This window comes from Neomonachus schauinslandi, chromosome 16, assembly GCF_002201575.2.
Source record: "Neomonachus schauinslandi chromosome 16, ASM220157v2, whole genome shotgun sequence".
In the NCBI taxonomy this organism is placed as follows: Eukaryota; Metazoa; Chordata; class Mammalia; order Carnivora; family Phocidae; genus Neomonachus; species Neomonachus schauinslandi.
Window position 1 is genome coordinate 1,414,423 of NC_058418.1, and position 14,849 is coordinate 1,429,271.

At 45.9% G+C, this 14,849-nt stretch overlaps 1 protein-coding gene across 1 annotated transcript; it reads right to left on the reverse strand.

Moving 5' to 3' along the window:
* Positions 1–334: 334 nt before the first annotated feature.
* LOC110573735 (zinc finger protein 547-like) lies at positions 335–3,315 on the reverse strand. Its single transcript, XM_044911298.1, has 4 exons — positions 3,162–3,315; positions 1,466–1,790; positions 1,181–1,333; positions 335–1,096 (listed from the first exon to the last, which is right to left on the reverse strand). The coding sequence occupies exons 1-4, from the start codon at positions 3,313–3,315 to the stop codon at positions 343–345; spliced, it is 1,386 nt and encodes a 461-aa protein (XP_044767233.1). The 3' UTR covers positions 335–342.
* Between the last annotated feature and the right edge of the window lie 11,534 nt (positions 3,316–14,849).

Consider the following 14,849-nt stretch of genomic DNA (forward strand, 5'->3'; position numbering starts at 1 on the left):
ACACATTGTGTTAATATACACCCAATGGAATACCACTCAGCAATAAAAAGGAATGAACACAATAGGAATAAATCTCAAAATAGCTATGCAAGGATATACTTTAGGATTCCATTTATGTAAAAACAGAATAAAAAGCAGCCATGCAAAAGTAGACTGTAGGACTCCAAGTATATATAAATACTAAAAAAATGCAAATTAGTGTAAAATGACATAAATCAACAGACTCTCCCACATTCACTGCACTCATAAGGTATCTCTCTACTGTTGCAAATTTGACAGTGTTTAACGAGGCCAGAGTTGTAAGTAAAGATGTCCCCATACTCGCTGTTCTCATAAGGACTCTCACATCAGTGTGAACTCTCTGTTGTGTAATGAGACCGGAGTTGTGCCACAAAAACTTCCCACATTTGCTGCAGTAATAAGGCCTTTCTCTACTGTGATTTGTCTGACGTCTAATGAGTGTGGAGTTGCAACTAAAGGATTTCCTACATTGCTGCACTCATCAGGCCTTTCTCCAGTGTGAGTTCTCTGGTGTCTAATGAGCGTGAAGCGGTACCTAAAGAATTTCCCACATTTGTCACACTCATAAGGCCTTTCTCCAGTGTGAACTCTCTGATGAATAATGAGTGAAGAGCTGTCCATAAAGGATTTCCCACATTCTCTGCACTCATAAGCCCTTACTCCAGTGTGGATTTTCTGGTGCTCAACAAGTTTATGTTTGCGGCTGAAAGCTTTTCCACATTCACTGCACTTATAAGGCCTCTCTCCAGTGTGGATTTTCTGGTGTTCAACAACTTTGTCTTTGCGGCTGAAGGCTTTCCCACATTCACTGCACTCATAAGGCTTTTCACCACTGTGGATTTTCTGATGCTCAACAAGTTTATGTTTGCGGGTGAAAGCTTTTCCACATTCACTGCACTCATATGGCCTTTCGCCAGTGTGAACTCTCTGATGTCTAATGAGCGTAGAGCGATTCCTAAAAACATTTCCACATTCACTACAACCATAAGGTCTTTCTCCTGTGTGGATTTTCTGGTGACCAACAAGTTGGGAGAGTCTAAGGAAACCCTTCCCACATTGGTTGCACTCAAAAGGCCTTGGCCTGGTGTGAATACCCTGGTGGTCACTGAGGCCAGGTATCTGTGTAAAGAATCCTCCACGTTCTGGGTTCTCATAAAGCTGATCTTCATCATGGCCCTTCTGGTGCTGATGGAGGTGGGACTTTCTAAGGAAGGCCTTCCCACATTCCCTGTACTCATAAAGCTTTTCTCCAGTGTGGATTTTCTCATGGTCAACAAGTATATGTTTATGACTGCAGGTTTTCCCACACTGGGTACACTTATAATAATTCTGTTCATTCTGAAAGGCCTCTCCACCTGCCATGTCCCAGTGTGGCTTTCCTACAACATGAGGAACCTGTGGTTGGAGAAGGCCTGAGCTGGCTGGGCAGTCCTTCCCACCTTCCCTGCATGTAAAGGTCGTCTCTGTCATGTGACCTCTGCAGCTCTTCACAAATGAAGGCCTCCCCTCATCACTTCTGAAAAGTTTCTCTCTAATTTGATGCTTTTGGTGCTGGAAATGCTTTCCCCCACAAGTGTGCAAGCCTCGCTCAGGGTGTGTTCCATCATGCTCAGCCAAGTGCAAAAGGTCTTTCAAGAGCAAGCTACACGTCTCACAGGGCTGGGACTTCTGGATGGATGGGCCTGGCTTTGGGGTCCTGACCTGTGACCCTCCTACAGAAACATCTTGCTCTGAAGGGGCCTCCTCATCCTGGGCTCCATGCCAGCAACCTGTAAGCAGAGAAATGCTGGTGAAGTGCCTGCTGACTTCATTGGGAGGAGGCGGCCCTATCGGGAAAGTGTGCCAGACACACCCACGGACGAGGCCACGGGACTGCTGACGGGCAAGGGGGACTCGAGACAGTAAGAGGAAGGACTGCTGTGCAGAGCTCAGCCTGGCATGCTCCCATGATGGGAGAGCCCTGACTCTGGGGAAGGACACGAGGAAGGGGGAAGTGCAGGGACGAGAGGCGGGCTCCCCAACTCCCTCCTCTGCAAACGACTTTCAAACAAGGCCAGAGCTGCTGGTGACTGGTAAGCACTGACGCCAAGACTGGGTCCAGATGCATAAATGTGTGATTGCAACACAGCAGCTGGTGTTCAGAGACTATTTAAAAATACGCCATCACAGGGGCGCCTGGGTGGCTCAGTCATTAGGCATCTGCCTTCGGCTCAGGTCATCATCCCAGGGTCCTGGGATCGAGCCCCACATCGGGCTCCCTGCTCAGCGGAAAGCCTGCTTCTCCCTCTCCCACTCCCCCTGCTTGTGTTCCTGCTCTCGCTGTCCCTCTCTCTGTCAAATAAATAAATAAAGTATTAAAAAATATATGCCATTACAATACCTTAGGATAGATCATATGTCAAGTGTACTGCAAAGGGAGCAAAAGGGAAAGGATGACAGAGGGAAGCCACAAAGGTGGGGGAGCCGGGGAATGCAAGATTGGAAATGATGACGCGAAAGAAGAGGTAGAAATGAGGTATGACCACTGTCCCTGTCATCATACAATGGTGAACCCAGCTCTGACAACAGACGCATTCCCAGCTCCCGAGCCCCAGGGCCATCTCCTGTTGCCATTGATGGAGTAATGTCCACGCTGTCAGGCACCCAGGCCCCTCCCACTTCTTCAAGATGAGCACTCACATGGGACCTGGAATGGGCCAACCTAGGTGAAACACAGGAAAAGGGAGTGGAAAGCATGCCTCCAGAGTGATCCCTCTCACAACAGCCCACATTCTAAAACCAAAAGAACTTCAGAGGAGGGGCTTGCAGAACCAGCGGTCTCTACAAATAGAGACTACATCGGTGGCTGAAATTTCTGGCACAGGCATGCCCCAAGAAATGTCAGCAAGGAGGAAGACGGCACGGAGCACAGGGGCTGGACAGAATAACCTGACCAATGGCAAGCAAGACCACTGGGATTTCTCAGACAAACTTGGAGCAGAAGTGCACTGGGCCCAGACCTGGCTCCCATAAGTGTGTGCTAGGAAACCAGAAGGGAAGTAGTGACCGTGAGGTGGGCGTGGGAATGACAGAGCTACCCCCTGGGAAAGGGGAAAACCAGTGCCCAGCCCCCGACACTGCAGCAGGTGAGAGGGCCTTACCTAGTGACAACAGAAGTGCCAAGTTCTCCAGCATCACATCGTGGTACAGGCTTCTCTGAGCCTCATCAAGGAGCCCCCATTCCTCCCGGGAGAAATGTATGGCCACGTCTGTAAAAACCAAAAGCCCCTGCCAGAATGGGGACAGTTCAACCATTGTGCAGCTTCTCTCTCCAGGATCTTCAGTACGGCCCCCCACCCCCACTTCCATCTCCTCCTTGCCCTCCACCCCAACTTCCCCATGTGGAAGAGATACAAGGTCTGGTGGCACTGGTGCCTGTCTCTCGTCACTGCCACTGATCACTGTGTCCAGAACTCGGGAAAACAAGTGGGGGAGGGTGCAGAAAAGCCCCCTAGGCTCTGGCACTGCAACGGGGCTCTCTCTCTCTCACCAGTAAATTATGCTGAGGTCCCCCGGATCTTGCCTCCCAGACAACACAACTTGAACTTCTCTCTCCCATAAGCACCCCATCCCAGGACTTGGGGTCAAACACTCACACTCCTCCTCGCCTGCACACTGTTCTTGATCTGAACCTCTACAGATCTGGTCCCTCCACTTCTGCAACTCAGTTCCTGAGACCCACCAGCCCGCTCTGCAGGTAATTCCATGGCTTCCCAGTACACCACTGTGCACGTGGAACCCAGGTAGTATTTTGCAAATGGAATCACCAGCCTATCTGGCCCCATCGTGCCCCAGAAACCCAAGTTTCCTAGCACCACGGACCACCAGGGTCCCTTTGTGGTTCTCCCTGCCGCCTGTGTCACACTCACCCTCCCAAACCTAACGTCAGTACCTCACGGACCCTTGGTCCTCTGCGACGTCACCACCACACACGGTGTCCTACAAGCAGTCACAAACAGGCTGTGTTAACCTCACCCACATTCGAAGCCCAGCTACACTGAACTCCCCACCCCAGGCCTAGCAATGCCCCAGGCTGATCCATTTTAACCTCAGCTGACCTACCAGCCTGAAGGAACAATACAGGTCTGACCAAGAGTCACCATAAAACACTGATGAGTCCAAAGAAAGATAAAGTGTCCTGCTCTGAGTTCACTGACGTCTGACTTCCTTCGTGGAGATGCTTCGACACCTATCTCATATCCTTGACCCCTTGGAAGCCTTTCAGACTCCTCACCTTTATTCCTCGTAAGCACAACCCCCCCACAGCGACTCTGCTTTCTCATCTGCCTTTGTGACATCCACTACCACCATCCAGGCTCCCAAAAGAGATTCAAATCTCAGCCTCCTTCTTCCCCTTCCCACGTCCACAACCTAGTGATGCCCCCTCTGAAAACTGAGGCACGGCGACACTTCAGTCCACATACCGGCCACTATGTTGTGGCTGTCTGCAACCTGAATGCCTCCCCTAAACTCCAGATCTGTGTGTCCACCTGCCGACCGGGTACCTCTACTTGGGAGTCTCTGGAACATCTGGACATCAGTGACAAAACCTGACTTCCAATTCCCTCTGGCAAGCCCTCTGACTACTGACTTCCCCATCTCAATTGACAGAACATCCAAACTTCCAGAGAAAGCCAAAAGCCTCGGGGCTGTCCCTGACCCCCTTCCCTTCACACCTCCTGGCACCCTCACTCACCACATCACTAAACGTGGGCAACTCCGCGCAGAACGCATCCAGAAGGCACCAGTCCTCTACCTCCACAGCCACCACCCCCTGGCCAGCCATCAGCAGGACTCACCTGCACTGTCACAGGAGCTCCCTCCCAGGTCACTATTCCCACCTTCACTCCCGCCTCTCCCCCACACTGCAGCTAGACATAGCCTGTTAAAATCTGGATGTGATCACCTGGCTCCTCTGCTCCAAAACTTCTCTAGCTCCTACTTCCTTCAGATCAGAGGCCCACGACCTCAGGTTGTAATAGTGGATCTGATAACTGTGTGCCCCTGACCCCCAACACTCCCCCCCCGATATTCCCACCATATATAAGAGCCTTGCAGTTCCCTGAACATTCCAACTCACTCTCACCCCCACCACTTGAACATTCTGGAACCTGTGCCCAGGACACCCTTCCACATCTTACCCCATCAGTTGCCAGAAATGGGAAACGCTCCATAGAATCCAGGGCTCAGTTCAAAACCCTGGGCTTTGGTGAAACCACAGGGACTTTAGACCCAAGGGAGGGAGAAGACCAGGTGAGCAATCTCAGGACACCATCATTCTTTATATGAGAATGGCAAAACCATCAGGGTGATAACTGGGGTGGATGAAGGTCTGTCACATCCTCCATTCACCTGAACAGGGTTCATAAGCATTTCTGCAAATGCCACGGGAACCTGTGGGAAGAGGGAGGCCATGAGAAAGGGGCAACCATGGTAGCATCCTACAGACTGAACTGGACCACCACCGCCCCTGCCCTGCCCTGGAGCACAGAGATCTCAGCCTGATAACCTAAGCTCTCAGTTCCTCTGACTTCAGTGCCGCTCTTATCTGCTGCGTGACTTTGCAGGAGGACTGAACCTCCTGAGCCTCAACTCCTTTCCTGGAAAATGGGGTTAACAATGGCCCCCACCTCACAGAGCTGATAACAGTATTAAACACAATTAATACACACTACCTGGCAGCCATAACTATCCACGGGATTAACAATTCTGTATGTTGTCAGTGCAAATAAAGGGATAGGGTTTTAAAAATGTGGGTGTGCATTATTTCTGCTTTTTAAGACTTTCAGAGGATGTGATATAGAACATTCTACTGTTAGCAAATACCACAGATAAATTAATTTTGCAATTTTATAAAGTACTGCCATGCTTAATTTGTTGAATGAATTAATTTCTAGTTGCCTACCTATATGTACATATTTAGAGGACTACTGGTTACCTGATGTCTTAATCGATAAATGTTTCATACATCCTGAATTTAACGAATTGTAGGGAGAGTCTGAGCAGGCAGCTCAGCTACTCTCCCTTTCAGCAAACAAGCCTACCTGCTACATGATCTCCTGAAGGACGCTTGCAGGACCCCTTTACTATAGCACTCCTTCCTTCCTCTTGTCCTCAAGGTGGAGGAGGAGAAGACAGTGCCCCTATCTGGGACCCATCTGCTCCCCAAATCTGGCTATTCCTTTGTCTCACAGGGACTGTCTCTAAGGATCAGCTGACCTGCAGGGCTGAGAGTCTACACGTCCATCTCCACCCAGGCCAGCAAACTTACAAATCCAGGCATTCTCTTCTAGACACAGGCCAGAATATCTTCTACGTCAGGTACGCTCCTTTACGGAAGGAGCATTAAAGATGCTGAATCCCCTACACACTCAAAGTCTCAGCCCTCCTGACACCACGGAGCCCATCAGCAATAACGACCTTAAGACTCCCTCCTTGATCTGGCCCTCAGGCCACGCTCTGGTGCAGTCCACGCCCTCCTCACCTCTGACAGCCCAGCCCCCTTCTCCGTCCTCCACATGCTCAGGTCAGGTCTCCCCCCTGAGATATCTCAGCATCAACACGTCCAAAATCAAACTCATGATCTCCCCGATACCCGCTCCCTGGGCTCGCTGACCCCACCTCCACCCTTTCAGATGTTCAGGCAAAGAAGCCTGAACAGGGCCCTTCACTCCCTACTTTTGCTCACACGTGTATGCGATGCGGCTCTGCTGTGGAACTCCTCGCATCCCCCTCTGCCGCCGCCGCCCTGGTCCGGCCTCCCAGAACCCCCCGGGGGGGCCTGCATGCCCCGTCCTGCTCCCCGCTACCTTAAACTTCCGACTCTGCGCGTGCCCCTCGCATCCCCGCCCCCTGCGACCTTCCGCGGACGCCGGCGTGGCCACGGCAGGCGACACTCCACCCCGCCCTCTGTTCCCCGCACACACAAGGGTCCCGGTCCCCCCACCGCTGGTCTCGACTCAGGAGCACCTGCCGGGATCCCCCCGCCCCCGCCACGCCCCACCGCACGGACGGGGCCGGGACCCCAGGCCGGAGCGCGCTCTGCTCCCGCCCCGCGGGCCTGGCTGTGGGGAGCTGAGCGGGCGCCCCTCCATCCGGAAGCAGCGCTCGGGGCGAGGGGCGGGCGGCTGAGGGCCCGGGGGTCGCAGCACCCACCTCAGCCGGCTTCATCTGCGCGGCCTCCGCCAACGACCGGTGGGAAGAGCGGGGCAGGGAGCAGCCGGCGACCGAGCGGGGAAGAAGGCGCCTCGCAGCCGCCTCTGCGGCGGAGACTACGCCTCTCCCCGCGCTTTCCATGTACTTCAGTCAGGACTTTGGTTCACATTAAAGGAGAGAACAGCCCCGAGAACGAGAGGAGAACCAGACGCTATAGGGACGCTGCCGGAAGTTCCGCCCCCGTGCGATGCGCACGCACGGAAACCGCTCTCGGGTAAGCCTGGCAGGCTGGGCGGTCCCCGCCGCTGCGGCCGCACGGCCTTCTGGGTAATGTAGTTTCCGCGCCATTACTGCGCAGACTCAGAACGTAGGTCGTGCCTGACAGAGGATAAAGGCCACGCAAATTATGAGGAGCTCTGGGAAATGGAGTTCCGGGTTCTAAAGGGGGCGGGGCCTTGCTGCTTCTTAAAGGGGCGATAGGTAGCTTTCCTCCTAGTGCAGCGTAGAACAAGTCACAGAAATGTTCAAAAACCTCTTGTTTCAGATTCCGTGAATCGCAGCACACTTCCAAAAGCCTGCACATAGACAGGGACACAGCATACAGTAATGTTACTCGCCGTCCCCTCATAGCTCTCAGCTATCTTGTTGCTTGCCAAAGACGTGTACACTGACCCTTTGGAGTCCTCTCTATGGGCTTCAATAGTTTCAATGAGAAAAGTCTCCAGGGGTGCCTGGGTGGCTCAGTGGGTTAAGTGTGGGACTCTTGATTTCAGTTCAGGTCTTGATCTCAGGGTCATGAGATCCAGCCCTGCCTCGGGATCCATGCTCAGCACGCAGAGTCGCCTTGAGATTCTCTCCCTCTGCCCCCAAATAGATAAATAAAATAAAAATAAGATAAAATAAAAAGGGGGGAGGGGGGGAGGAAAGGAAGGGGAAGAGGGGAAGGGAAGAGAGAAAGGGGAAGAGGGGAAGGGGAAGGGGGAGGAGGAAAAAGAAAGGAAGGGCCTCCAGACAGGGCTGTGATGGGGAACTTGAAGGAGGGGTGTAAGGAGGCCTTGAAGTAGTTAGAAAGGGTGAGGATACGCCTCTGATTCCCACAGAAAACATTTTTCCTGCCTGTATGGTCAGTAATGGTGTTCCAACCTAGAGAACAATACTTTTATTCAGATAATATTTATTACTGTATATCTGAAATATGTTCCATTTCTTTTAAGAATCTGAAACCTATCTGAAAAAAGGACTTATCACGTGCCATCTTCTACCTGAACAGTGTATGCCTTCAACACAATTTGGCCATGTGTGCAAAGGGACATCTTATCCCTGAGATAAAGAATTGAGTATCCATAATCTCATCTCTTTGCTGGTTAGTGATTATCATTTCATCTGTAATTGCAGCAACAGTGAATGCACAGAGTTGAGATTCTCTCTGGAAAAACACTTGTGAGATTGATATTACTGAATGATATTAAAAATGTTTTTCAAGGAAAGTGGCAAAAATAGTTCTAGAGAAATATATGTGTGACAAGTGGGGGGAAAGTTAAGATCTCAGTGAAGTCTGAGTGAGAGACACCGAGTCTAAGAAGTCAGAGAATGAAGCTGAGACTGTAGCTTGCTGAAACCTTGGCTTCATTCATGGTTGGTCCCAAAATGTGATTATTTTTAATACCTAAAAACATTGTGCAGTAACAGCCTGTAGGGAGAGGAAAACACAGTATTTACAGAGTTGCCAGAAAGATAAAAAGGAATAGGGAAGTTGTACTATTGTGTCTTTACTGATCTGTGAATGTTCAATGAGCACTTACAGAAATTAGAATAATAAATAGTCTCTTTAGCTGAACTATAGCACATGGCAGTACATTTTGAGAGGGCTTCAGAATAAAAACAAGACAGGACCCAATGTAAATTGTGTCCCTGCAGGTCAAACAGCTAATAGCCCATTTCCCAATCAACCACTTATTGACAAAGACACTTGTAGATACTGTACATAGAAGGAACACTGGAAAAAGGATTGTCCCATCTTATAAAACAAAAACTAAGACAAAGAAAATACCTCAAGTCAGATCAATGAGGGTGCTGTGAGGAAGGAAAAAGTGCCTAATAACCAAGATGAATTAACCAATGGTCTTCCTCATCAACTCCTGATAGAGTGGGTTACTCTTCCTACATTAAAAACTGACAGCTTTGTTCAGTCTCTTCCTCAGAATGTAATATATTTAAAGTAACAAATAGATTTTCTCCATTTCAAGCCTTAATTATAACACTTGGGCCCTTGACTGAAAGATTAAAAGCATTCCTCCTGCTCTGTGATGCCAGCCCTGCGAATTTAATAGGGATTTATTAAACTACATACTACCAAATATCCTATGAATAAATGGAGAAACTACAAGGGAAATTTTTAAAGTATAAGTATTTTCAGCTTGATAAAAGTAAAAATGCTATATATAAAAATCAATGTGACACAAGTAAACTAAATGATTAGAGGTAAATGTATAGCTTTAAACAGCTTATTACAAAAGAAGAAAGATGTCAATAACCTAAACTTTTATGTTAAAAAAAAGAAAACAAGAAAATGAGAGCAAACTAATCCCAAACTAAGGATAAGAAAGAAAATAATAAAGATTAGAAAAAAAAGCTTACTGAAGTTAGAAAACAGAAACACACACACACACACACACACACAAAACCCTGATAACTAAACCACACAAAACCCTATAAGAAAAACAATTACAGGCCAATATTCCTGATGATCACACATGCAAAAGACCTCCACAAAATATTAGCAAACTGAGTTCAACAATACATTAAAAGGATCATACACCATGATCAAATGGGATTTATTCCAGGGATGCAAGGATGGTTCAACATCAGCAGATCAATCAACATGATACCCCACATTATCAAAATGAGGGATAAAAATCATATGATCATCTCAGGAGGTGCAGAAAAAGCATTTGACAAAATTCAACATCCATTTATGACAAAAACTCTCAACAAAGTGAATATAGGAGAAATGTACCTCAATAGAATAAAGGCCATATATGACAAACCGAAGCTAACATCGTACTTAAGAGTGAAAAGTTGAAAGCTTTTGCTCTAAGATCAGGCACGAGGCAAGGGTGCCACTCTTGCCACTTCTATTAGATTAGTACTGGAAGTCCGAGCCACAGCAAAGGGACAAGAAAAAGAAAAAAGAGACATGCAAATTGGAAAGAAAGTAAAACTGTCACTATTCACAGATGACAAACTGCATATAGAAAACCTTAAAACCTCCACTCAAAAACTATTGCAATAAATGAGTTCAGTAAATTTGCATGATACATACTCAATATACAGAAATCTGTTGCATTTGTATACACTAATAACAAACTATCAGAAAGAAAAATTAAGGGGCACCTGAGTGGCTCAGTTGTTAAGCGTCTGCCTTCGGCTCAGGTCATGATCCCGGGGTTCTCGGATGGAGCCCCACATCAGGCTGCCTACTCAACGGGAAGCCTGCTTCTCCCCCTGCTTGTGTTCCCTCTCTCGCTATGTCTCTCTCTGTCAAATAAATAAATAAAATCTTAAAGAAAGGGAAAGAAAAATTAAGAAAACAATCCCATTTACAACTGCATCAAAAAGAATAAAATACCAAGTAATAAATTTAACCAAGGAGGTGAAAAGCCTGTACTCTAACAACTATCAAGACAATGATGAAAGAAATTAAAGAAAACACAAATAAATGGGAAGATAATTCACACTCATGGATTAGAAAAATTAACATTGTTAAAATGTCCATACTACCCAAAGCAATCTACAGATTCAGTGCAATCCCTATCAAAATACCAATGGTATTTTTCACAGAATAATCCTAAAATTTGCATGGAACCACAAAGGACCTAACAGCCAAAACAATCTTGAAGAAGAACAAAGCTGGAGATACCATGCGCCCAGATTTTAAACTATACTACGAAGCTATAGTAGTCAAAATAGTATGGTATGGGCACAACAACAGACACACAGATCAACGAAACAGAATAGAAATCCAATAAATAAACCTACACTTATATGGTCAATCAATCTATGACAAAAAGACAAGAATACAGAATGAAGAAAAGACACCCTATTTAGTAAATGGTGTTGGGAAAACTGGACAGCTACATGAAAAAGAATGAAATTGGATCATTTTATTATACCATATACAAAACTAAACTCAAAATGGGCATAAAATTCCCAGAAGAAAACATAGGCAGTAAGTTCTTTGACATTGGTCTTAGCAATATGTTTTTGGATGTCGCCTCAGGTAAGGACAACAAAAGCGAAAATAAACAAATGGGACACCAACTAAAAAGCTTTGCACAGCAAAGGAGACTATCAATAACAAAAAGGCAACCTATGAATGGGAGAAGCTTTTCACAAATTACATATCTGATAAGGGGTTAACATCAAAAATATATGGAGAACTTATAAATTCAATATAAAAATTCACTTAAATATAGGCAGAGGACCTGAAGACCTTTTTCCAAAGATGACTTACAGATGCACAACAGGCACATAAAAAGATGTTCGGGCACCTGGGTGGCTCAGTTGGTTAAGCGACTGCCTTCGGCTCAGGTCATGATCCTGGAGTCCCTGGATCGAGTCCCGCATCGGGCTCCCTGCTTGGCGGGGAGTCTGCTCCTCCCTCTGACCCTCCTCCCTCTCATGCTCTCTGTCTCTCATTGTCTCTCTCGCAAATAAATAAATAAAATCTTAAAAAAAAAAAAATTAAAAAAAAAAAAAAGAATCGGGAGAAAAGGGGCACCTGGGCAGCTCAGCCGTTAAGCGTCTGCCTTCGGCTCGGGTCATGATCCCGGGGTCCTGGGATCGAGTCCCGCATCAGGCTCCCTGCTCGGCAGGGGGTCTGCTTCTCCCTTTGACCCTCCCCTCTCTCATGTGCTCTCTCTCTCATTCTCTCTCTTTCAAATAAATAAATAAAATCTTTAAAAAAAAAAATGTTCAACATCAGCATCAGGGAAATGCAAATCCAAACCACAATGAGGTATCACCTCACACCTGTCAGAATAGCTCTTATCAAAAAGACAAGAAATAAGTATTGGCAAGGATGTGGAGAAAAGGGAACAGCTGTACACTGTTGGTGGGAATGTAAATTGGTGCAGCCACAATGGAAAACAGTATGAAACTTCCTTCAAAAATTATAAATAGAAATACCATATGATCCTACAATTCCACTTCTAGGCATTTATCTGAAGAAAGTGAAAGCACTAATTCAAAAAAACATATGCACCCTTATGTCATCACAACATTATTTACAATAGCCAAGATATGGAGGCAACCAGGATGTCCAATGATAGGCAAATGGATAAAGATGTGGTATGTGTGTGGAGTTACACATCTCTCTCTCTCTCTCTCTAGTTATCTCTATAAATATCTATCTTTCTATCTATCTAGCTATATATAGATACAATGGAATATTAGCCATAAAAAAGAATGAAATCTTGCCATTTGTGACATGGATGGACCTAAACAGTATTACGCTAAGTGAAATAAATCACCCAAAGACAAATACCATATGACTTCACTTATATGTGGAATCTAAAATGCAAAACAAATGAACAAATGAAACAGAAACAGACTCACAGATATAGAGAATGATGTTTGCTAAAGGGAAGGGGGATGGGGATATATGAAAGAGCCAAAGCGGATTAGGAGGTACAATCTTCCCATTGTAAAATAAATAAGGCACAGGGATATAATGTACAGCACAGGGAATATAGTCAGTAATATTGTAAACACAATGTATCATGACATATGGTAACTAGACTTGTGGTGACCATTTTGTAATGTGTATGAATACTGAATCAGTATGTTGTACACCTGAAACTTACACGATATTGTAGGACAATTATTCTTCAACTAAAAAAATCAATGAAATTAAAAATTGGTTCTTTCAAAAGATCAACAAAATTGATAAAACTTGATAAAACACCACCAAATTATTGGTGGGAATTTCAAATTAAAGCAACAGTAACATACCATTACATACCTATTACAATGGCCAAATTCCAAAACACTGACACCACCAAATGCTACAAAACTTGTAGGCAAAGAAAACAAATTAACACAAGCAAGAATGAGGACACTACTCACCCTAAAAAAATCAGAAGTATCATAAAGGAATATTATAAAAATCTTTGTCCCCCCAAATTAGACAATTCAATTGAAATGGAAAAATTCCTTAAAGGACACCAATTATCCAAAACTGACACAAGTAGAAAAACTACATAGTACTGTATTAAGCAAATTTTGACTGAAAATTGATTGAAAGTCTTTCCCACAAGAAAATTCTAGGGTCAAGTGCCTTCACTAAGAATTCTAGCAAATATTTTATTTATTTTTTTAAAGATTTTTTATTTATTTATTTGAGAGAGAGAGAATGAGAGACAGAGAGCATGAGAGGGAGGAGGGTCAGAGGGAGAAGCAGACTCCCTGCTGAGCAGGGAGCCCGATGCGGGACTCGATCCCAGGACTCCAGGATCATGACCTGAGCCGAAGGCAGTCGCTTAACCAACTGAGCCACCCAGGTGCCCCTCTAGCAAATATTTTAAAGAAATATCACTAATCTGCAAAACTCAAAAACTCTTCCATCCTACCAGAAAATAAAGGAGGCAACACTCCCAACTTTTCCTGTGAGGTCAGGATTCCTTTGATAGCAAAGTCACACAGAGATAGCACAAGCAATCTACAGAACTGTTCTCTCTCATCAATATAGATGCAAAATACACTAATAAAGTATCAGAAAACTGACTTGGCAACATATACAAAGGACCATACATCATGAGCAAGTGGGATTTGTCCCAGGAAATGCAAGGTTAGTTTGACATCCGAATATCAATTAATGGATTATACCATATAAATAACACCCCCCCCCCCGCCAAAGCCCACCCAACAGGATTATCTCAATAGATGGAAAAAAATTGGAACAGCGTCTAAAAATAGATCAGCAGAAATAGTCAACTGATTGTTGAAAGAGGAACAAAGGCAATTCAGTAGAGATAGTCTTTTCACCAAATGGTGCTTGAACTATTGAGCATCCTCATGTTTAAAAAAAAAAAAAAATGATCTAGGGGCACCTGGACGGCTCAGTGGGTTAAGGGTTAAGTGTCTGCCTTCGGCTCGGGTCATGATCTCGGGGTCCTGGGATTGAGCCCCGCATCAGGCTCCCTGCTCATTAGGGAGTCCGCTTCTCCCTCTTCCTCTGCTCCTCCCCTGGCTTGTGAATTCTCTCTCAAATAAATAAAATTTTTAATGATTTAGATATAGAATTTATACTTGCACAAATATTTTCTCAAAATGGATAATAGACCTAAATGCAAAACACAAAACTACAGAACACCTAGACAATAACACTGAACAAAATGCAGGTGACCTTGGATTTGGCAATGCTTTATATACAACACCAAAAATACAATCCTTGAGAAAAACTGGGTAATTTCAACTTGATTAAAATTAAAATTCTGGGGGAGCCTGGGTGGCTCAGTCGTTAAGCGTCTGCCTTCGGCTCAGGTCATGATCCCAGAGTCCTGGGATCGAGCCCCACATGGGGCTCCCTGCTCGGCGGGAAGGCTGCTTCTCCCTCCCCCACTCCCCCTACTTGG